Source organism: Podarcis gaigeae, assembly GCF_964106915.1.
Source record: "Podarcis gaigeae genome assembly, chromosome: 15".
NCBI classification, from domain to species: domain Eukaryota; kingdom Metazoa; phylum Chordata; class Lepidosauria; order Squamata; family Lacertidae; genus Podarcis; species Podarcis gaigeae.
In genome coordinates this window covers 44,628,656-44,650,410 of record NC_139692.1, presented here as the reverse complement: position 1 = coordinate 44,650,410, position 21,755 = coordinate 44,628,656, and the positions used below count along the sequence as shown (strand labels likewise).

General features: G+C 57.4%; 1 protein-coding gene across 5 annotated transcripts in view; it reads left to right on the top strand.

Moving 5' to 3' along the window:
• Positions 1 to 21,233, top strand: part of MYO1C (myosin IC) — a 38,309-nt gene extending 17,076 nt beyond the window's left edge. For 2 of the 5 annotated variants that reach the window (XM_083715044.1, XM_083715047.1), the window contains exons 2-32: positions 4,942 to 5,100; positions 5,550 to 5,665; positions 6,912 to 7,110; positions 7,492 to 7,572; positions 8,109 to 8,288; positions 8,470 to 8,568; positions 8,709 to 8,822; positions 9,468 to 9,539; positions 9,721 to 9,840; positions 10,065 to 10,150; positions 10,457 to 10,562; positions 10,958 to 11,038; positions 11,793 to 11,884; positions 12,107 to 12,201; positions 12,360 to 12,406; positions 12,530 to 12,610; positions 12,718 to 12,823; positions 13,162 to 13,279; positions 13,565 to 13,678; positions 13,764 to 13,840; positions 13,994 to 14,062; positions 14,887 to 14,971; positions 15,123 to 15,282; positions 16,191 to 16,274; positions 16,404 to 16,497; positions 16,589 to 16,644; positions 16,841 to 16,976; positions 17,376 to 17,446; positions 18,447 to 18,544; positions 19,147 to 19,246; positions 19,584 to 21,233. In XM_083715044.1, the coding sequence (XP_083571170.1) occupies positions 4,942 to 5,100; positions 5,550 to 5,665; positions 6,912 to 7,110; positions 7,492 to 7,572; positions 8,109 to 8,288; positions 8,470 to 8,568; positions 8,709 to 8,822; positions 9,468 to 9,539; positions 9,721 to 9,840; positions 10,065 to 10,150; positions 10,457 to 10,562; positions 10,958 to 11,038; positions 11,793 to 11,884; positions 12,107 to 12,201; positions 12,360 to 12,406; positions 12,530 to 12,610; positions 12,718 to 12,823; positions 13,162 to 13,279; positions 13,565 to 13,678; positions 13,764 to 13,840; positions 13,994 to 14,062; positions 14,887 to 14,971; positions 15,123 to 15,282; positions 16,191 to 16,274; positions 16,404 to 16,497; positions 16,589 to 16,644; positions 16,841 to 16,976; positions 17,376 to 17,446; positions 18,447 to 18,544; positions 19,147 to 19,246; positions 19,584 to 19,610 (3,123 nt within the window). In that variant the 3' untranslated portion in view covers positions 19,611 to 21,233. Of the gene's footprint in view, positions 1 to 880; positions 1,230 to 4,379; positions 4,517 to 4,941; positions 5,101 to 5,549; positions 5,666 to 6,911; positions 7,111 to 7,491; positions 7,573 to 8,108; positions 8,289 to 8,469; positions 8,569 to 8,708; positions 8,823 to 9,467; positions 9,540 to 9,720; positions 9,841 to 10,064; positions 10,151 to 10,456; positions 10,563 to 10,957; positions 11,039 to 11,792; positions 11,885 to 12,106; positions 12,202 to 12,359; positions 12,407 to 12,529; positions 12,611 to 12,717; positions 12,824 to 13,161; positions 13,280 to 13,564; positions 13,679 to 13,763; positions 13,841 to 13,993; positions 14,063 to 14,886; positions 14,972 to 15,122; positions 16,018 to 16,109; positions 16,275 to 16,403; positions 16,498 to 16,588; positions 16,645 to 16,840; positions 16,977 to 17,375; positions 17,447 to 18,446; positions 18,545 to 19,146; positions 19,247 to 19,583 lie in introns of those variants that run through there. The other 3 variants (XM_083715046.1, XR_014558462.1, XM_083715045.1) reach the window with 3 other exon arrangements.
• Positions 21,234 to 21,755: the final 522 nt, after the last annotated feature.

The following is a 21,755-nucleotide window of genomic DNA, read 5'->3' as shown; positions in this document are numbered from 1 at the left end:
AGGTGTGAGCGTGGCAGTCCTGCGTTGGGACAGACAGACAGACAGACAGACAGACAGACAGACAGACGAGGATCCCAAGGCCCTTCTGCCCCTTCTGAATCCTGCCCTTTGTGGCCTGCAACATGAGGTGCTTGGCTGGTGGCACAGCTGGCAGAGCCTCGCCCCCTCGCCCAGCCCAGGGAGAGATTCCACCTGGCCCCTTCCAGGCCTGCTGGGAAACAGGTGCTTATCAGCTGTGAGTGGAGCAAGTCTGGCCAGGAAGGCCAGGATCCGAGCACTGCCAAGGGGAACCGTGCAGCTGTCCTCCCCCGTCCTCCCCCCCCCCCGGGCAAGGAAGAGACTGCTGAAGAAGACCCCCTCAGTTGCCTTTGCCGCCCTTCCCCCCCCCCCCCCCCCCCGTTTCCCAGAGGCTTGGCCATGTGGAGATCCAGAGGAGGTTGGGCCGTGTGACGGTGCAGCAGGAGAGCCAGCACAGCCCCCCATCTGGCAGGCTGGGCCCCAGATCTCCCCCAGCCTCTTGGTGAGCGTGTGATGCTCACAGGGTGTTGTTGCCCAGAGGGCCAAGATGTAGGAAAGTGTGTGCAGGACATTGTGGACTAGGCCCCTTTTGCTCCTGCTGCGGGTCAGTTTGCGACTATGTGGAGATTTCTGGGTGCCCAGAATTCAAGGCGCCATTAGCCCCTAGCTTGTATATTTGTGTTTCTCACACTGCCCGGTGGATCTGGTCTGGTGGCCGCCTGCTCCTCCCTCCTGGGCTACCTTGGCTGGGCATCTCCCAATTGCCGTCCTCCTCTGGGAGCCAAGTTGGGCCCGCCATCCTCCCTCCCTCCCTCCCTCCCCCTTCCTTGTGGCTTTTTATGAGGAGTGCTGGGCTCGGGCCCAACTTTCCCAGCCACTTGGATTCCTTTTTTCTCCCTCTTGCTTGCTGAGAGGGAACTATTCATCCAAGGCAGCCGGCAGAGGCTTTTGCTGCAGCTTGTGATTTAGGGTGTGCCCACTGCCTGCCCGCCTGCCTCTGCTGCCCATTGCTCCCCGTGGAGCCAGGAGGGGGGCTCCTGCAGTGGCGGCTCCTGCTGCTGGCGATGAGGGAAGGCCTTCTGGAGGGCCCAGGGCGATGCTGCCGGGAGGAGAGAGGCGGCAGAGAGTAGCGGCAACATCCTTTGGATCCCTGCTTTGAGAAGCAAGGCCCGTGACTCTGGCGAGGGCCAGCCATGAAGTTCAGGGCTGTGGTAAGGCTCTTCTGCGGTGGGGAGAGGGCGAGGAGGGGCAGGAAATTCCTCCATGGGTCTCCTGGGGGTTGATCTTGGCCTCCAGCTGATTCCCCTCCCTGTGGCCCTGTCCTGCAGGGGCAGACCTGGACTTGGGAGGAGGTGTCAATGTGGCCACAAAGCTCAGGAGGTTTTCTCTGTGGGGCTCCTGGATCTGGTGTGGGGAGGGAGCCTATTTCTTGGCTGGATCAGGACATGGGGAGGGGAGCCCACAAGCAGTGAGGCTCTGGTGTTGTCCTGTCCCCCCCAGTCCTGCAGTGACCCAGGAAAGCTAGGCCTGACGTGCCTCCAGGGCCCCTCCTGGGTGAACTGGTGTGGAGGGGGAGCCTTCATCATCCTCAGGTGGCCCCCCTCTCTATCCTGGGCCATGGACTCTGCCTCAGGCAATGTTCCTCCTTCACAGGAGCCTTGCCCCTGAGTCTCCCCAGACACAGCCTACCTCAGAGGAAGCTAGCCCTGCCCTTACAAACAGGGCTGAGCCATTTGTTCAGCTGCAGCCCCTGGGACGGTTCTGGGTTGCCCCGTCTCCTTGCTCTGTGTGTGTCACAAGAGGGGGGGGGGGTATTGTGAATCCATTAAACAGTTGAAAAAGCCTTCCGAAGGGTGTCGAAGGAGGACCCTCTGGGGGCACTGGGGCTTCACACCTTCAGGTGCCTTTGGGGGGCTGAGCCTACAGGGGAGCAGCTGAGCGACACCCACAGCCCCCCTCCTAAGTCCCAGCCCAAGGGGCAGGGCAGCAAGACAAGGGAAGCTGGAAGCAGAAGCGCTCGCGAGTCAATGGGGAAGCTGGCCTGGAGAAACCTTGCTGCTGCCTTTCCTCTTTGCTCTCGGCCTGGGCTTGCGCACCAGGAGGAAGTTGACTCGTGAGACATGCTCAGTCTTGCAGTCAGAAGGGGAGCTTTGCCTAGTGGGCGGCCAGAGCAACAAGCAGGGAGGGAGGGAGCAGGGTGGCTAGGCTGCCCCAGCCAGGCAAGAGTGACGTGGGGCCCCTTTGCCAGCCAGGGCAGGGACCCCCTGGGGCAATGGTGCCATTGCCACGCCCCGTGAAACTCCTGGCAGCTGAGGAGGGGGTGTCTGTCTGGGTGAGGGAGGGACCCTGTAGAGATTTCAAAAGGCCAGCGAGTGGTTTGACTGGAGCAGTGGAGCCAGCCAGCCTATCCTCTGAAGGGGGTGAGGGTCTTCTGGAGTATGGGGAGAGGCTCAGCCTCCTCCATCTCTGTTGTCAATTCTGCCTCTGGAGGAAATTGCCTCTGGGGTTGGTGGAAAGCAGGACCCCTTTCTATGGGGTGTGGAAGGGGGTCCCAGACACAGGCAAGCTCTCCTCTGCCCGGCATCACTGCTTGTGGTCCAGCAGAGGCAGGCAAGGAAATTCCTGAGGCTGCAGCAGCCTGAACTTCTTCTCTATATGCCCAAGTTCCTTCTACTTTGGAAAGGGAAACCCGGGGTGTGTGTGTCCAAAAGGCCATCCTTCCTTCCTTCCCCATATCTCTCCACCCCACCCCAACAAAGCAATGTGCCTTTGGGTGGCCTTTGGGCCTCACAGCTCTGCCTCAGATGATGGGGATGTTTATAATTCTTGTTTGAATAAATACTGCAGAATTTACACTTGTTTGCTTCAGAAAGACGCCTAACGGAAAGGCATGTAAGATCCTGGCACAAAACATATGTGTGTGTGAGAGAGAGAGAGAGGGGGGGGTAAACAGTGAACACGTCTGCATCATGTTTAGCACCAGAATTGCACCAGAATTTGACTGCCTGCATCACCAGGCAGTCAAAAAACCACCCTGCCTGCCTTCCGCTTCCCGTATCTAGCACTTCCCTCCGGTGGACAGAGGCTCAGGACCCTCAGGACCATGGGCAGATTCAGTCCCGTCTGCAGACAAGCTGCAGGTGGGCCAGCCATGCCAGCCACGTGTCCTGGAGGAAGGGGAGGCTGCCCACTCCCCGCCAGCCCTGGGGCCTTTGCCTCCACCTCCTCATCCCAGGGAAGGCAGCCAGCCAGTGCAGAGCATTGCTGGCTGGTCCCAGACAGGCCCATCAGCTGATCTGGCTGGCCAAGGGGGCTGCCTGCCAGGGATGAGCCTTCAGGATTTATGTGGGGGTGAGGGTCCCATGAGGGTCCTGCTTCTCCCCCTCCTTCCACCCTCCCATGGGGTGGGCATCACTGTGGCTTAGTCTCCCTTGGTTTGTGGTGAGTCCCCTCCCACCTCCCACACTGCCCTCCCCTCCAGTGTCCAAAATTCCCCAGGTGCGTTTTGCTACTGACGCAGGTCCAATGGTGATTGTGTGAGATTTCTGGGCGCCAGGTTGGCAAACACAGTTTGAAAATCCATAGTTTCCCCTGTGTGTGTGTGTTTCTCCTCCTTGCATGCTGGGATTAGTGAAGTGTTGTAAGAGCAAGTACAATCAGGCAGTGCAGTTGAGATCATAGGATCGTAGAAATGTAGCGCTGGGAGGGATCCTGGGGGTCATCTAGTCCAACCCCCTGGCGAGCAGGCGTTCCGTTGAGGTGACCGTAACCCAGTGCTCTCCTCCCCACAGAGCCACCACTTTGTCCCCCAACTGTACCTGTGGCACCTGGGGAGACCGGGGCGGAGAGGTGTCCTTCACTCAGAGGTCTCTGTGTCCGGCTTGGATGTGACCTCTTGCTGCCGCTTTACCCTTCTTGGCCAGCCAGTGTTTGGAGGAAGACCTCTGGGCTCCCTTTGCTGCTGGGGCTGAGGGGGCTGGAGTTTTTGGCCGGTGGGATGGGACTGGCTAGTGCCAGGAGCCCCTGCAGGCATGGGGGGGGGGAAGAGAGAGAGAGATGCTCAGCTGCCTCTGAGGCATCCGCCTTTCTCTCCCCACTCTGCCCCCCCAAACTCCAGGTCTTCCCCCCTTGGAAGAGCCCCTCCCAGTAGCCAACCCCCAAAGGCTCCCTGCGGGGCCTGAGCAGGGGAGTGGCAGGGAGAGGTTAAGAGGGTTCTTGAGGAGCGCAGGTGCACCTCCTTTCTCCCTCTCGCCTCCTGGGGATTTGCTAGGGGAGGAAATGTTCCTGTTGGCATGGAAAGTTTCCTCCATGGGGGGGGGGGGCTCTGCGCAGTGCTGGGGAGAGGCCGGCAGGCTCACTCCGCTCCACTCCCAGCAAGCGAAGGACGTGGGACGCTGTGTTCCCTCTCACGCCAGCCATGAACGTCGAGGGCTTGTTGGCCCAGATCCAGCAGAAGAGGTCTCTCATCCCCATGGGCTTCCACCTGGCCAACCATTTGGTGAGCGCCCATGGCATGTGCAGGGTGTTGCTGGCCAAGGGCAGGACCTGGAGGCCTGGACGGGATGCCAGTGGAGTGTGTGTGTGTGTTGGGGAAAGCTGCTCCCTTCTGCCTCGCAGCCTTCCTGGGAAGGATCCTGATTTGCATTGCCGTTTGTGGCTTCTGAGACCTGGACTCATTTACTCTAGGAGATGTTAAAACTTTGGTAGTGAACCAGCTGAGGGGCGTTGGCTGGGCTGGAGTGGGTCGTGTGGACTTCCGTCCCCTCCTTGTTGTGGACATGCCTCTCCCTGAGCCCCACCAGCCCTCGCTCTGGCCTCCGTCCTTTGGCCCTTCCTTGACAGCCAGCCCAGGCAGGACGAGGCTTCCCTCTCTGTCCACCTCTGGCCGCCTGGCTCAACCTCCCCTCTTGTTGCTCCTTGCAGCCTGTCGGCAGTGACGGGGTCCGGCTAGCAGCCATGGAGAGCGCCCTGACGGCTCGCGACCGCGTGGGAGTCCAGGACTTTGTCCTGCTGGAGAACTTCACCAGCGAAGCGGCTTTCATCGAGAATCTGCGCAAGCGGTTCAAGGAGAACCTCATCTACGTGAGTGGAGCGGGTGGGGCAGCCCCCTTCATCCAGCAGCCTCCTCTTTCCCTGTGGGGCTCTACCTGACGGGAGCCGTGGCCCCACAGAGCCCCTCTCCTTGGGTGCTGGGCCCCAGCAGGGCGGTCCCACTGCATGTTCTGGAGCAGAGGGTCCAGGAGGGCAGACTGAGGTGCAGCTGCCCTCAGCCCCGCAGGCAAACATTGAGGAAGGCAGACCATTCTGCCCCCGCCCCCAGTTTCCCACGACATCCAGTAATAACCCCCTGAGAAAGCCTCCCCTCCTAAGCTGAAAGCAAAGTTCTTTGAGGGATGCAGGAAACGTTTCTTGGAGGAAGATTTCAAGGCAAAGAAGAAGAGCGTCACTATGAGGGATCACCAGGTGTCCCAGAGGCTGCTCTCTCCCCCTCCCTGTGCCTCCTGACCTCCCCTCCCTCCTTTGCTCTGCAGACGTACATCGGCTCTGTCCTGGTCTCCGTCAATCCCTACAAGGACCTGGAGATCTACACCAAGCAGCACATGGAGCGCTACCGGGGCGTCAGCTTCTACGAGGTCTCTCCTCACCTGTGGGTAACGCCAGGGGTCAAGCCAGGCCCCCTCCCCCTCTTGCTTGTCCTGGGCCTCTGGGGCCGCCGGCCGCCAGCCACACCCAAAGGATAGGAAAATCTGTGTGTGTGTGTGTACAGGAGAGGGCAGAGGGTGGGATTTTTCCTGCTCCCTCTGCCCAACATTTCCCACGTTGCTAAGAGACCAGTATCTTTGTTTGCATAGCTGGGTGAACACTCCTCATTTAGAGAACGGAGTGCTGATTCTGAGCACAATTTTGGAGGGTTCGTAAGACAAAAGAGCCCTTCGTGTGCGAAACACCCGGCGGCCGCACGGCTTGCAGGGCGTGTGTGTACAAAATCTAGGGAGTGCCTTTGGGAGATGGGAGGGAGGAAGAGAGGGGAGGAGGGGATATCCCGGGTCACATTCTGCCCCCCTACCCATGTTAACTGGGATTTGGCCCAAGGGAAATGCTGAGTGGGCGGAGCGCTGTCTTTTAGATGGACAAGCTGCCTCCCAACTTCCCACTTGTGGGATCTGCCAGGCTCTTGATCACAAGCTTCAGCCTCCTTCAGATGAGGGAAAGCAAAGAAGGGAGGGAGTGGGAAAGAATGCTAAAATCGGGATTTAGTCTCTCCCAAACCCTATCAAATTTTTTAAATTTATTTATTAAAATAGTTTGCTCTCCATATACCACCCAGGGCAGCATACAGCAAAAAGGTACAAATTCTCAATTATGACCCAGCAGACAAAATCCTTGAAACGTCGATGAGGATTTCTAGCAGTGGAAAGTGCCTCCCTGAGTGCCCAAACATTTGCCCTGTGGGCCCTGGGCAAGGCTCTTTGGGGGCGTCCTTCCCCAGCTGGGGCACCACAGCCAAGCAGCCCCTCGCGGCCGCATCACGGGAATCAGATGCTGCCACAGCCTTTCCCTGGCCAGATGGGATCCGACCCAATATCAGTCTCAGTCCCTGTTTTAACCAGCTTTTACACTCGTTTTTTACATTTTGTTTTAATGGCAATGCATACTGGGTTTACGGTAGATATTTTGGAAATAAAGGAGGGAGGTGCCTGGAGAAAGAGCCTCAGCAGAAGCTCTTTAAGGCACAGGCAGGTGAAGAGAGAAGACGTAGAAGCAAAACTCTGGCACAGGTGCCCCCTAGGGAGGCCTCCTTCCCCCACCCCCTGCAGGCCCCGGGAGCGCCGGATGGTGGCGCTGGCCGAGTGGTGATGACTGTGGCCCTTTGCTCCTCTCCTCCTCCTCAGCTACGCCATTGCAGACAATGCCTACCGCTCTCTGCGCACGGAGAGGAAGGACCAGTGCATCCTCATCTCGGGGGAAAGCGGGGCTGGCAAGACGGAAGCCACCAAGAAGGTGCTGCAGTACTACGCCGTCACCTGCCCAGCCAGCGAGCAGGTGGAGACCATCAAGGACCGGCTCCTGCAGTCCAACCCAGTCCTGGAGGTAAGAGCACGAGGCCCAGTTCAGAAGGTGCCGGGGCTGCGGCTGCTCCTTCCCCTCTGTGGCTTTTGGGCCTGGAAGAGAGGTGGACACAGCACAGCACAGCCGCTCCTCCCCAGTGGACCTGCCCCATCTTTGTGGCCTGGTTTGCTCTGCTGGGTGCCAACAACCAAGGGAGCCCATATGCCAGCCCCGGGCCCAGGATGCCTGTGTGGAGGCAGGAGAGGCGCTGCAGTGGTCAGCACTTGAGTCTAAGTCGAGGCCAGCTGGGGACCAGGCTAGAAAGCCAAGCCAGGCAAGGCCTGCAGTCCGAGGGGCTGTGCCTGAGCCAGAGTCCTTTCCCCACGCCTGGAGATCAGTTGTTGTCCTCTTCTTCCTCTACAGGCGTTTGGAAATGCCAAGACCCTTCGCAACGACAACTCCAGCCGCTTTGGGAAATACATGGATGTCCAGTTCGATTATAAGGTGAGTCCATAGGAGGGCAAACCGAGTTAGCCTCCTGGTCCGTCCTGCTCTCCCCGCCTCGCCTGGTGACGTCGGGGGCTGAAACTGGACCCTTCTGCTTTGCAATGTGCACACTGGGCCAATGAAACCCCCATCTTCTGAGCTGTGGAGGAGTAGGGGGAGCCCCTCTCTCTGTCCTCATGTGGAGCCAGGTTTCCCCCAGCCCCCAAAGCTTTTCATCATGTCCCCTGTGGAAAATGCACGTGAGCTCTTCTGAGCTCTTTGGAGAGGAAAGACCGGCCCGGAAGGGGTGGGCTCCGGTTACTGAGATGAGGAGGAGGACAGAGCTCCAGCAGTAGGGCGCTCCAAGGCGGCTCTGCATGCAGGGCTGACCCCTGGTGGACGGTCTGCTGGTGCTTGGTGGGGAAACCCTGAGAGCTCTGGCAGCAGCCTTCTTGCTTGGCTGCGGACTCCCTCTGCCCCTCTGCAAAGGGGTCCTGAGCAGCTGGCTCCCTTTCTGCCCTCGCCAGCCACAGCTGCTGCCTTCTTTGCCTTAGGGGGCTCCCATTGGGGGCCACATCCTGAACTACCTCCTTGAGAAGTCACGGGTGGTGCACCAGAACCACGGCGAGAGGAACTTCCACATCTTCTACCAGCTGCTGGAAGGGGGCGAGGAGGACCTGCTGCGGAGGCTGGGCCTGGAGAAGAGCCCCCACCAGTACCAGTACCTGGTGAAGGTAAAGCGCTGCACACACACACACCCAGCAGAAGCTTTTCTGGGGCCTGCAGTGGGGCTGAGCGGTAGCTGAGGACCGCCTGCCTGCCTGCCTGCTGCCTGTCCATTTTGGGGGCAGCCAATGCATCCCCCCTCTCTGCTGCTGAGGATCTCCTCCCCACGTTCCCCATCTCTCTTGCCAGGGCCAGTGTGCAAAAGTCAGCTCCATCAACGACAAGAGCGACTGGAAGGGCGTGCGCAGGGCCCTGTCCGTCATTAACTTCAGCGACAACGAAGTGGAGGTAGGAGGCCCCGTTTGCTCCTGCGGCTGCTGCTGCTGCTGCCTCCCTGTGTTTGGGAGGGAGGGGGCTGGTCCTGCGTCCCCTTCTGTGGTGTTCTTCTGCTAGAGACCCTCCCTGGCCCTCCCCTCTTCCCTTCCCAGGACCTCCTGAGCATTGTGGCCAGTGTCTTGCACTTGGGCAACGTGCAGTTTGCTGCCGACGAAGAGGGCAGCGCACAAGTGACCACAGAGAACCAGATCAAGTACTTGGCCAGGGTGAGTAGCAGAGCTGGCAGGGAGGGGGCAGTGGGCGCGGGGTGTGGAGAGGAGCGAAAGCCCCCCAGGTACCTTCGGAAATGGGCCTGAGCTGCATCACTTGGAGGCTGTTTTTTAGGGGGGACATGTGTGTCATGAAGTCTAGAGAAAGGGTTCTATTCTAGAAGGGATCAAAGAAAGGAATGAATCTGAGAGATGGCCAAGTAACATTGGGGGAATCAACGTCCAGTGAATACGAAGGCAGGCCACAGTTTTATTCCTGCAGCTCTTGGAGTCAGAAGACGGAATGCTAGAGGAAATGACTTTGGAGTACTTGAAAAGTGTGAATAAGGCCTTCAGTATATTTTGGGGGTGAGGATTAGTCACAGCTGCTGGAAGAGAAGAGGCCAAACCGTCCCTCAGACTTCCATTCTCTTCTAAAGTGAGGAGAAATAATGACACCCTTTCTCTGATGCTAAGCAGAGGTGGGGCAGGTGGCACCTTCTCTTCTCTCCCGGCTGCACTGCACCCATCCCTCCTCCCCCAGTTTGGGTCTCTGCCTTCCTGCTCCTCTCAGGGCTGAGAAGGAGCCTTTTCCTCTGCCGTGGGCAGAGCCTGCTCTGGCTGTGGCTCTTCAGCCGTGGCTCTCCTTTTTCTGCCTTGCAGCTCCTGGGGGTTGAAGGGACTTTGCTTCGAGAGGCTCTGACCCACAAGAAGATCATCGCCAAGGGGGAAGAGGTAAGAGGGTTGGCCGGCTGACTGCCGCGGAGAGTGGGGGGAGGCGGCCAGGCCAACCCAGGGGTGTTTCCTGGTGATGGTCACTGTGGCCATATCCATGGGAGGTGGTTCGGGTACCTGCTTGCCCTCCCTCCCGAGTCCGCTGGCCGGAGAGAGGCTGACGGCAGCTCCTTCCTTGCAGCTGGTCAGCCCCCTCAACCTAGAGCAGGCGGCTTATGCACGGGACGCCCTCGCCAAGGCCATCTACGGGCGCACCTTCTCCTGGCTCGTGGGCAAGATCAACAAGTCCCTCGCCTACAAGGTCAGCAGGCTCTTCTCCCCATGACGGCCGCTGGGTTCTGGGCGGCACCCTCCGTGGAGGAGGCCCTGCTTCGGAAAAGGGGCCCCCAAGGAGCAGGCCTCCTTCTGCAAGGGTGGCTTTGCTGGGACAGGAGCAAAGTCCCCGTTTTCCAGGCAGGCAGGGCAAGGGGCAAGGGGAGGGTGCCGTTCCCAGGGGGGCTCTCACTCCCCTGTGCCTTTTGGCAGGAGACGGAGCGCCTGGGCTGGAGAAGCAGCGCCTCCGTCCTGGGGCTGCTCGACATCTACGGCTTCGAGGTTTTCCAGCACAACAGGTGGGTTTTCCTGGCTCCTGCCCAGGTGGAGGAAGAGGAGGGGCACCTGTCTTCCAAGGGGCTGCCTGGCACAGGGCTGGCCTCAGGGTTTGTCTCTGACCTTGTGCTGTGCCACTGAAACTCGGCATCCCCGGTTGCTGCAGGCCAGCATGGCCGTGAGAAGACCCAGCACCAGCAGGGAGGTGGGTCTCGCTCTGCCACCCATGACTGTGCCCCCCCTTCAGTGAAAGTGGTTGCTTGGAGGGGGAGGGGGGTCAGAGTCTCTGCTGGGGCCAAGCGCTCTTTTCTGCCTTCCCTCCTTTGCAGCTTTGAGCAGTTTTGCATCAATTACTGCAATGAAAAGTTGCAGCAGCTCTTCATCGAGCTCACGCTGAAATCGGAGCAGGAGGAATACGAGGCTGAGGGAATTGCGGTAAGAGCAGGCAGTGGTGATGGGGGGGCTCCTCTGCTCTCCCAGCAAGGGAGGGGCTGCCATTTACACCTGAGGAGGCTGGCTGACTTAGTCCAGCTGAAAATAGAGTCAGCCCTTTGGCCAGCCGGCCTCTGCTGAGCCCTTGCCCTTTGGATTACTGGCCACGTTTCTGTTGAATGAGAGGTGCCTAAGAGTGACGTGGCAGCCATCACTTCTCCTTTGAAGGGCAAGGAGTTGAGGCCTTAGTGCCTGACTCTTGGCAATGAGGGGCTTCCCCTTGTGCCCCCTAAGGCCAAAGGGGGGGCCCAGCCGGCTGGTGCCTCCAGCTGCTCCCCCATGCGCCTCTCCTCCTGAGCGGGGCCTATTTCACTCACTCCCTCGCTTCCTTTTTGCAGTGGGAACCTGTCCAGTACTTCAACAACAAGATCATCTGTGACTTAGTGGAAGAGAAATTCAAAGGCATCATTTCAGTCTTGGTAAGTCCTCAAGGACGTTTTGAAGAAAAGGGTGTGAGAAGATTGTGGGCAGAGGGCCTTCTCGGTAGTGGCTCCCTCCCTGTGGAACACCCTCCCTTCAGATGTTAAGGAAATAAACAACTATCTGACTTTTAGAAGACATCTGAAGGCAGCTTTGCACAGGGAAGTTTTTAACGTTTGATGTTTTAGTATGTTTTTATATATGCTGTGAGCCACCCAGGGTGGCTTGGGAAACCTAGCCAGATGGTTGCGGTATAAATAAAAGTATTACTATTATTACTACTACTACTACTACTATTATTATTATTATTATTATTATTGCTGCTGCTGTTGGTGGTGGGGGGTGGAATGGCATTTCTGTCCCGTCCTTCCCCAAAGGTCCCAGGGCTGCAGAAAGGCAAGATTTTAATCGGTGGAAACAATTTACGGTCAAAGGAATAGGGAAGGTTCTGAAAACATACATTGTCTGTCTGCAGCTTCACAAGAGAGGCACCTCTGCTGGGAGGGAGGGAGGGAGCCCCGCAGCACAGGAGATGCCCTCCTGGGCCCCCACCCCCACTGCTCTGCTCCCTCTTTTGGGCCCATTAGCCATGTTGGTCAGCGGGCAGCCTCCTGGGGACCCCTGCAAGCCCCCGCCCGGCCCTCCGGAGGCTTCCATCTGCTCTGAAAGGCTCCCGTGATGGACGGTCTTGGGGGGAGGAGGAGGGTGGTGTTTCCTGCTAGACCCCCAAGTCCTTCCACTTCCTCCCTGCAGGATGAGGAGTGCCTGCGGCCTGGAGACGCCACCGACACCACCTTCCTGGTGAAACTGGAGGAGACAATCAAGAACCACCCCCACTTCCTCACGTGAGTCACCTTGCGGGCAGAGGAGCCTCTCCATCTTCAGCCCAGGACTGGAGGCTCCACTTTGGTCTCTGCACCTCCTCTGAGAACAGAAGCAGCCAATCTGCTCCTGCTACAGGGACCCGATCCCCTCCAGCCCAGCCTTGTCCCCTGGGACCCTGAGCCATTGGTTCTGGCTCCCTCCCTCCCATCTTCTGCCCATTTATGGGGTTTCCCTCTCCACAGACACAAGCTGGCAGATGCCAAGACCCGGAAGTCCTTGGGCCGAGAGGAGTTCCGCCTGCAGCACTACGCAGGGGACGTCACCTACAACGTGGCAGGTAGATGGCGGTTGTCTCCAGGCAGCAGTGCTGGGCAGCGGGGGGCGTCTGTGCCTGTGCCCCCCTTCCCATACAGACGCTGTTTCAGGAGCAAACCCTCTCTCCAGCTCCACCTGGCAGGGTCTTTTATGCTGCTGGTTTTGTGCTTCCTTCCCCAGGTTTCCTGGACAAGAACAATGACCTCCTTTTCAGGAACCTCAAAGAGGTGAGTCCTGGCTGGAAGTGGGCCTGTGCCCTGGGCAGGAAGGTGCCTGTCCGTGCAAAGGGCTCCTGGGGCTAAGCCAGGCCCACTTTGCCCTAGTGTGACTCCCTCTCGCTGCCCCCACAGGCCATGTGCAACTCGGAGAACCCCATTGTCAACCAGTGCTTTGACCGGGCGGAGCTGATGGACAAGAAGAGGCCAGAGACAGTAAGAGCCCAAAGAGGGTGGGAGGGTGGTGGCTGATGGCTCTGCTGCAAGGCCAGGTGGCCGTGATCCTTCCCTCTGCTCCATTCCTCTCTTCTCCTCCCTTGCAGGCAGTGACACAGTTCAAGAACAGCCTTGCGAAGCTCATGGAAATCCTGATGTCCAAGGACCCCTCCTACATCCGCTGCATCAAGCCCAACGACGCCAAGCAGGCGGGTGGGTCTGAGCCTCAGTCCCTGCTTCCTTCCCAGAGGGCGGGGAGTGCTGGTGTGGGGGTCCTGGGGGGATTCTGAGCCTTGGCTGGATTCCCCTCTTTCCAGGTTTCTCATCCCTGACGTTTCTCAAAAACTCCCAACTTACAAGCTCTGGCTGCCGCCTAGGCCTCCTCTGATGCTGCCTGGCTTGCACTGCCCTGTTCTTGGGGGGGGGGGACACTGTCTGCTGTGGAAGAATAGATCCATAGGCAGCAAGAGGGCAAGCCAGGCACTGGGCAGGGCATTGGCCCGGCTGCCCTTTTTTACTTGTCACTCTCCTTCCTTCTGATCATTTTCTAGGCCGTTTTGATGAAGTTTTGATCCGGCATCAGGTGAAGTACTTGGGCCTGATGGAGAACCTGAGAGTGCGCCGGGCTGGCTTTGCTTATCGGCGAAAATACGAAGTCTTCCTCCAGAGGTAGGTGTGCGTGCAAACCCTGTGCACCCTGTGCAGGAGCATTACAGCGCAGGAATGGATTTGGAGGGAGCAGGTGGCTCCTGGGGGCGAAATGAAGAGTGGCTGCTCTGCCTGCAATGTTGCGCCAAGGGAGGGGGGTGTTGTGGCTGCTTGCTGTGCTGTGGCAGCTCCAGCCCCCTCAGAGGAGAAGGGCAGCAAGATCCTCCTACAGCTTCTGGGGGGTTTGGGGCTCTGCCTGGCGCTCCCTTGGTCATGTGACCAGGCTACCATCCCTTCCACGGCCAGGTACAAGTCTCTGTGTCCCGAAACGTGGCCCACCTGGGATGGGAGGCCCCACGATGGTGTGGCTGCGCTTGTGAAACACCTTGGCTACAAGCAGGAGGAGTTCAAGATGGGCAGGTAGGCGGCTGAGTCTTGGGGTGCTGCCCCAGATGGGGGTGGGGGAGAAACGTTCTCTCTCTCTTATGGATAATTTCCTTTCCAGGACAAAAATATTTATTCGTTTCCCCAAGACTCTCTTTGCGACAGAAGACAGCCTGGAGATCCGGAAACAGAGTCTGGGTGAGTTTGTCCATCGGGGAGTCTGGGGGCAGGGAATGCCTGGGGCCCTCCGGGGGTCAAGGAAGGTGGGCGCTGGGCCCCAGCAACCTTTGAGGCCACCGGGGGGGGGGGGCATCTCTGTGTTCAATGTGCCTCTTCCCTCCCTGGCTTCAGCCACAAAGCTCCAGGCCGGCTGGAGAGGCTACTACCGGCGGAAGAAGTTTCGGCAGATGAAGCTGTCAGGTAAGAAGCGGCGACGGCTCTTTGCTTCTCCTCTAGGGACAGACCCTCCCTTCCCGTCCATCGCAGGAGCAGTCCTGCTCAAGGTGGCACCAGTTCAGCAGCAGCAGGGCTGGCGCTCCAAGCAGCCCCTGAGGCCAGCGGGGGGTGGGCAGGGCAAGGGCCTCCCTCCCAGGGGCGTTTCTGGGCCCTGTGCTCTGCTTGCAGCCATTTGCAGGTGGGGCAAGCAGGCAGTGGGGGCTGCTTTTGCACCTTTCCTCAGGGCAGCTCTTGCCACAAGAGGCAAGCAGGCAGGCAGCTGCCAGGGAGGGACAGGGCGGCACAACCACTGCTTTGCCGCCCATGACTGGCCTGTGTTGAAGAGTCCGTGCCCAGCCCCATTGGCTTCTGCATCTGGAACGGCCAGGGAGCGGGGATTCATCTCATTCACCTCAGGAAGCCCAGATACCTACCTTGCGGGTTCAGCAAAGGCCGGCCAGGTTGGGAATCGCAAAATGCCCAGAGAGTGAGAGAGAGAGAGAGAGAGAGAGAGAGAGAGTGTTGGGTAGCCTCCTGCATCTCTGGCAAGGACCCCGCTGGCCACCTCCTGAGGCAGCCTCTTCTCCCACTGAAGAGCCCTTGCTCTTGGGGAGTTTGTCTGCCCTCCCTTTGGCCAGAACCAGCCAAACCCTTGCAGGTGGTGCCCTCTGGAGCAGTGGAGAAGACGTGGCCGCCTCTGTGCCAGGCTCCCAGGCCGCCCTTCTCCAGGCTCCTTCCACCATTCCTGCCCCCTCACCGGCACTGTCCTGTGCCCCTGACCCCCGTCTCCCCCTCTTTGCTCTCTCCAGCCATCACTATCCAGTCCTGGTGGCGAGGGACACTGGGGCGGCGCAAGGCAGCCGAGAAGAAGCGGGCCGTGGAGACCGTCCGGCGGTGCGTCTGGGCTCCCTCTTCCCTTCCCTGGGCTGGGGGGGGGGGCGGGCGCACCCTGCCCCTTGCAGGGCTTGTGAGGGGGGTGGGGGCTGTTGGGGGGGTAAGTGCCACTCTGCTCTCCTAAGAGGCCTTGCTCTGGGTCTCCCTGCAGGTTCATCAAGGGGTTTATTTACCGGAATTACGCTCGCTGCCCCGAGAACGAATACTTCCTTGACTACATCCGCTATTCCTTCCTGATGAACTTGAAGCGGAATCTGCCCCGGAACGTTCTGGACAAGTCCTGGCCGGTGCCTCCGCCCTCCCTGAGAGAGGTAGCACTCCAGGGGCAGTGGGGTGGGGTGGGTGAGAGCCCTGCCTTGCCCAAGGAGCTCCTCCTCCTGCTGCTGCTGTCCCGGGCCTGGATCCAAGCAGGGCCTGCATGTCCCACGTCCTGAAGCTTCGGCCTTTGTCCGTCAGCAGTTGTGGGTGACAGCAGAAGAGTGTCTAGGCCACCGTCTCCTGGCTGAATGAGATGCTCTGCTTTTGAATGAACGAACCCAGATCATTGTGATAGTGCTTCCCCCTCCTTGCAGTCCGTAGAGATTTTCAAATATTAAGCAGTTTATAAATGTTGTGTTGTTGTTGTTGTTGTTGTTGTTAACGTTCCAAAGGGAGTCAGCAAAACAGACACTGCAACCCAGTCTGGGAATTGTGGGACATTTGGCAGGGAGAGAAGAGGGAGGATTCTTGACGCCTTTGCCCTGGTGCCAGACACCACCCCTCCCTCCTCTCTCTCCCTCCCTCAGATGTGATGTACAAGGAGCTGGAGGCCCCACAAGCTGCCCCACAAGTGCCAGGCCCATCTCCTCGAGAGGCAGGCAAAAGCATGAAGCGTGGAGAAAGCTCCTGCTCTGACCTCAAAATATCTAGCTCAGGAGGAGGAGGAAGAGATGGTCCTCTTGGCAGGGAGCTTTTGTCTTAAGTTTGAAGTTGTGCCGTTGCCACCACCTCCTATTCAGGCTGCAAGGCTGCCCTGAACCCTGTGCAAATGTCCAGACTTGGGGCCAGTTAAATCTGTGAGCTGGTGTCTGCGTGGGTGCTGAGAGCTTAAAAGCTGCCCAAATGCTCCTCCTTCCTCGTATGGTGTGCTGAGGAGCAGCCCAGGGGTGTCTTTGCCCTGCTGCTGCCCCTTGTGGTCTCCCTTTCCATCTGGCAGCTGCCTTTGCTCCTTGTCCTTCAGGCATCTCAGCTGCTGAGAGACCTCTGCATGCAGAACATGGTGTGGAGCTACTGCAAGAGAATCAGCCCCGAGTGGAAGCTGCAGGTGGGTAGCGCTGGGGCTGCCTCCTTCCCTGCCTGTCCCACCCCAAGGAGAATGGCTCTCTGTGAGCAGCTTCCAAGTGGCTCCTCCTTTCCCTGGGGAGCGCTGTGACTCCGCCTGTCTCTTCCGCAGCTGGAGCAGAAAGTGGTGGCCAGTGAGATCTTCAAGGGGAAGAAGGATAACTATCCTCAGAGCGTCCCTCGCCTCTTCCTTAACACCCGCCTTGGTGAGTGGGGCCTCTCAGGCTGGCCAGGGGTGGGGCTGCCGTCTCCAGCTAGCTGCTTCCAACTGCCCCCCTTCTTTCCTTTTTGCGGCAGGTAGCGAAGAGATTAATGCCAAAATCCTTCAAGTGCTGGGAAATGAGACGCTCAAGGTAAGTGAGCCACGGAGGCTCTTTGGCCGCAGCTCAGGGGCTCTGAAGGAAGGGCGCAAGGAGGCCGAGCCGGCCCAGAAGGGCTGGCTGGGATGGAAGCTGCCGCTCTTCCCTGCTGCCCCCCGTAGCCTCTTGTCTGGAGGCTGCTTCAGGCACTGTGGAAATTTGCTGTTGGGATTCTTGCTGCTCCTTTCAGTATGCCGTTCCCGTGACCAAGTACGACCGCAAAGGCTACAAGGCCCGAGCCCGGCAGCTGCTGCTCACCCAGAATGCAATTCTGCTGGTTGAAGAGGCCAAGGTCAAGCAGCGGATTGACTACGGCAACCTGTCAGGTGCGGAGATGGCGACCAACAAGCGCTTGGCTGGCCTGGGGGGGGGGGAGAAGCTGCTTTTGGAGCCAGCGTTGCCTGGTCCCCGTGGTCCCCGTTGTCGGGAGCTGTTGCTTCTGACACATGCATGCGGCCAACTCAGAGGAATTTGTTGTCCTCTGAGATTTTAGATGCACTTTCCAGAACGTGGCTGGCTGCTGGCATTGTGGGGCCTGTTTGTGGGCCTCTCTCCCCTGTCCAAGTCCCTGACAGAGCTTCCTAGCTTAGAGCTCTGTAGGTGGCAAGAGGGGCCTGTTCTGCCTAGAGGGCTGGAGCTGCCAGTGTTGCCATGGAAGAGAAAGGTGGCCGTGCCTGGAGTGAGCCCACTTTGCCAAGCAAAATGGCCCTTTCTTGTCTCAACAGGAATCTCCGTCAGCAGCTTGAGTGACAGCCTCTTCGTTCTCCACGTGGTCCGGGAGGATAACAAGCAGAAGGTAGCTTCTCTGCTCTGTTAGCTGTGGATTTGGGAGGGGAGGAAATTTGGGTGAGGGAAGAGGCACATGCTGGATTTGGGGTTTGGTGGCTCAGTCCAGTGATGAGCAGCCAGATTCCCAACAGATTGGTACCTTGTGGCAGTGGCGTAGCGTGGGGGGTGCAAGGGGGGCCGGCCGCACCGGGCGCAACTTCTGGGGGGGCGCGCTTGCTGCCTCTGGAGTCGCCGAGAAGCCGCTGCCTGCCATGCCGCCCTGGCTGCTTCAGCCGCGTCCGACAGCCGGCTCGAGGCTCCTTCCGGCCGGGTCTCCCGACGGGGCGCTGCGGGCGGAGGCTCCGGCGCCAAGCGCCACGCCGCCCAGGCTCGGGTCGCTGTCTGGACGCGCGCAGCCCGCCATACGCGCCACCGGCGGCGAATGAAGCGCCCAGCCGGAGCCACCTGCGCTCTAGTGCCTGCGCGCCAAGACCGCCCACCCGCCCCGACGGGGCCCACCCCCCGCGCCGGAGGCCGGCCGATGCACTGGCCCCAGAGGCGCCCCCTCCCCGCGCCAGAAAGAAGCCGCGTCGGGGCTAGCCGGGCCGGGGAGGGAGACCGAGCAGGCTGCGCCGCGACGCCCAAAGACGCGCGTCTTGGCGCAAAGGGGCCCGCGGCACCCAGACGCGGAAGGGACCCTCTCCCCCTGACCCGCCACTGAACTGCAATTCCCAGCTCCCTTGGCAAATCACAGTCCCCAATCCCCAAGATTCTTTCTTTGAGGCAGGGGTCCTTTAATTGCAAAAACAACACCACGGAGGGCAGTAGTCACCACGGAGTTTGCCCCAGAGTAGAGCTGTCAGTATTAATGACCATGGTTAGGGGGTAGGGGGCGCAAGTTACTTGCCTTGCCCCGGGTTAGGGGGCGCAAATTACTTGCCTTGCCCCGGGTGCTGACAACCCACGCTACGCCGCTGCCTTGTGGGAATTCGAAAATCTCTCTGAAAGATATTTGGTTTGTTTTCCAGGGCGACGTGGTGCTACAGAGTGATTTTGTGATTGAGACTCTGACCAAAATTGCAATCTGTGCCAACAAAGTAAACAGTGTGAATATCAACCAGGGCAGGTGAGCTTGCCATACTTTTATTTTAAAATGTGTGCCTGTCTGATGTGGGCCATAGGAGCTACCGCCCTCCTGCTTCTCTTAAGAGCAAAGGCCTCCAGGCCTGCTCCTGCTTTATCAAGGGAAGGGGCAGTCTATAGATCAAGCGGCTTTGCCAGAAGAATGTCTTGTGTATTTTGCGCTGCTGTGGAAAGCCAGTGCCAGGCCACTGGGCAATGCAGACAAAAAGCCCCAATATCAAATCCGAGCTCTTCTCCAAGCTCACAAGAGGCCAGTCTCTCGGCCTCAGATTGTTCCTCTGCAGACAACCATGGCCTGAATTGAAGGGATGTTAGGACTGCAAAAAGAATGTAAGAGAAGCATGTTGAAGATTGGGTCACTGTACTCAAGAGACAGTACTAGTGACAAGCCTTGTTTGTTGGGTTTGGTTTTAATCCTGCCTTTTATTGTCAAATTATACCAATTTCCATCTATTAATCCCACCCCTGGTATGTGGTGACATGGATTTGACGTGGCTGAGCTAGGTCCCAAGTTCCGCTTTTGTGATTTGAGCCAAGATGCCCCAGTAGAGCTGCCCCAACTCTTCTCCTTCCCTTTCTCTACAGCATAAAGTTCACTGTTGGGCAAGGCAAAGAGGGCATCATTGATTTCACATCGGGATCCGAACTGCTGGTTGCCAAAGCCAAGAACGGCCATCTTGCGGTTGTAAGTAGCATTGGGCTGGCCAAGCTCAGAGTGGCTCCCCCCTCCTGCCCACCCCCCAGGGGTCACTCCATGCGGCTCCTAAGCCAGTCTCTGTGAGGTGCTATGATGGCAGCTCTCCCTCTCCCCTGTGACCCTGCAGGTGCCATAGGCTGGGCACAAAAGCCTTTATGCAGCTGCATCAGGAGCCTCTCATCCCTCTTGGCAAAGCCCTGCCTCAGTTCCTGCTCAGGGCTGACCAGGCTCCTTGCCAGCTCACCTTGTTCAGTTCTGATCAGGAGTAGCTGCTTTGGGCTAGCTGTTGCTCTCCTTCCACAGCTGACCTTTGTCTTCTTCTCAGGTGGCTCCTCGTCTGAATTCTCGATGACAAAAACTGCCCTTCCGCAAGGGACCTCTTCGTCGGACGACATTCTGTAATCCTGGCTGGACACTTTCCCTGCCAACCTTTTTGGGGGTGGGGGCTGCTTTGCAGACCTTCTTTCTAGCTACCAAAGACCTGCAGATCCAAAGAATTATCCTCTAATTATGTCCTTTGGTTTCCATCGTACCAGGCAGGAACCTTTTGTCACAGCAGTGGTGGCTGCTCTGTCCCCTGGGCATCGAACGGCTGTGTGCCACATCAAGGCCAGACCCAGAACAGCAGCAGCAGCAGCAGTGAGAGAACCTGTAGAGCTGCCGGCCAACTAAACGAAATGCCAAATTTTATACTAAAAATATTTTATGAAGATGTCTTCTCCTAGATTTTTTGATGCTTTGTATGAAAATGTAAAAGCCATAATACATGTGTGTAATTCTGTTAGTACGCCCTAGCTCATTGTATGGGATGTTTGCACTTTGAAAACTATTTTCTTATTTTTAATTGGAAGAGCTGTGATAGCAATCTATAATTAATGCCCGTCTGCCTTGCCCTGACCTTCTCATTTCCTCAGTTCAGTCTTGTGGCATCTTGCATCAAAAACGTGGGCTGCTTTTGCTGCAAGGGAGGACTGGCATGCTTGTACCTCCATCCATATGTGCTGGGAGGGGCTTCTGGTCCTTCGGGGCTATTTGCCTGGAATAGCCATCTGCCCCAGGCCTGATTGCAGCCAGCTTAGTTGGGACAGTTGGCAATGATGGCTTCCTTCCCCCACATGCTACCTCTGGGGTTTCTCCCCCTGCAAGTTACTGCCCTCCCCGCTATGAACTTTAATCCCATCTACCCCCAGCCTTTGCAGGGTATTTTATCATGAAGTGACAAGCATGGAAACAGAACCAGAGCTTTTTAAATGCCTTTTCAAATAAAGTGCAGTTTTAAGAATGCAAAGGTGCTTAATTTAGGCTCCAGTGCTTGGCTGCTCCAGTGGGAACCCCTGGGTTTTGGAAGCAAAAGTATTGTTTTTTTACCACCATTAAGACACTAAACCAACCTTTTGGTTTTGGTAAGCTTTTTGTGAAACAGTTCCATCTGGTGTCCAAATATCGTTTTAAATCTGAATGTTCAAATTAGATGAAAAGCCCTATTCATTGAGTCAGAATTCTTTTCATTTCTTAATTAACCTGTGGAGGCATGATTTGTCTTTTACAGGACCCACAAAAGTTTGAGCACTTCTTTAATCCCATAAAACAAAAAAAGGAGGAGCTATGATATCTTTTGAAGGTAGTTACAAGTCATCAGTAACAGCAGCTGCAGTGCTTTCAAGGACAATTACTCAAGATAAAGGAAAAACTTCTTTAGTGTAAAAATGTGAATACGAGTCACTTTTGTAGTTGGACTGGACAAGCTTAAAGGCACTATTTGATTTTGCATTACTGATGGGCAAGATGTAGAACTTGGTGTGCTTGTATCCTTAGCCTCCTCCTGCTGCTGCTGACCTTCAGAAGCCCAATTAGATTTTCTTTTCCGACGGGAATAAATGTTGCACCAGGCCTGGAATGCTGTCCATGCTATAGTGTATATAAGATTTGATGCACTATTGCTATATAAATGCCAAATAAATTTTTACTAAAATCAGATTTTTCTTTGTATTACAAACTAGCTTTAAAGTGCACTGGGACATTGTCCATGAATGACAGGGGGCAGACTGTGGCTTTAGCTATGGAGATCTCTTAGCCTGGGTCAGATGTAAAAGCTGCAGGAGGAGGTGTGCATTTGGCCTAGCCTAGAAATTACAGCTCAATGGAAGCTACTCAATCACAGCACTGTCAGTTTAAAAGGAGCTGAAATCCAGAGAAGCCACTGGTAGGCAGACTGGAGTTGAGCTGCCTGGCTCTTAGCCCAAGGGTGGGGGCTGGGATGGATGTGCAGATGCACATCCAGGAGACCATTTTCTTACCCAGCCTCATCTAATAAAGGAAAGGACCCCCGCCACCCCTCAGATTGTTCCTCCTTCAGAGTTTGATGATCTTCCTCATCATTGCAGTTTGGGGCTGGGCTGCACTTTGTCCACCTAGCCCAAGGCTGCAACATCCCCCCCCCCACAAAACCACCATTACTTTGGCTTTGTGGGCCAGAAGCCCACCACCCCTGAAACAG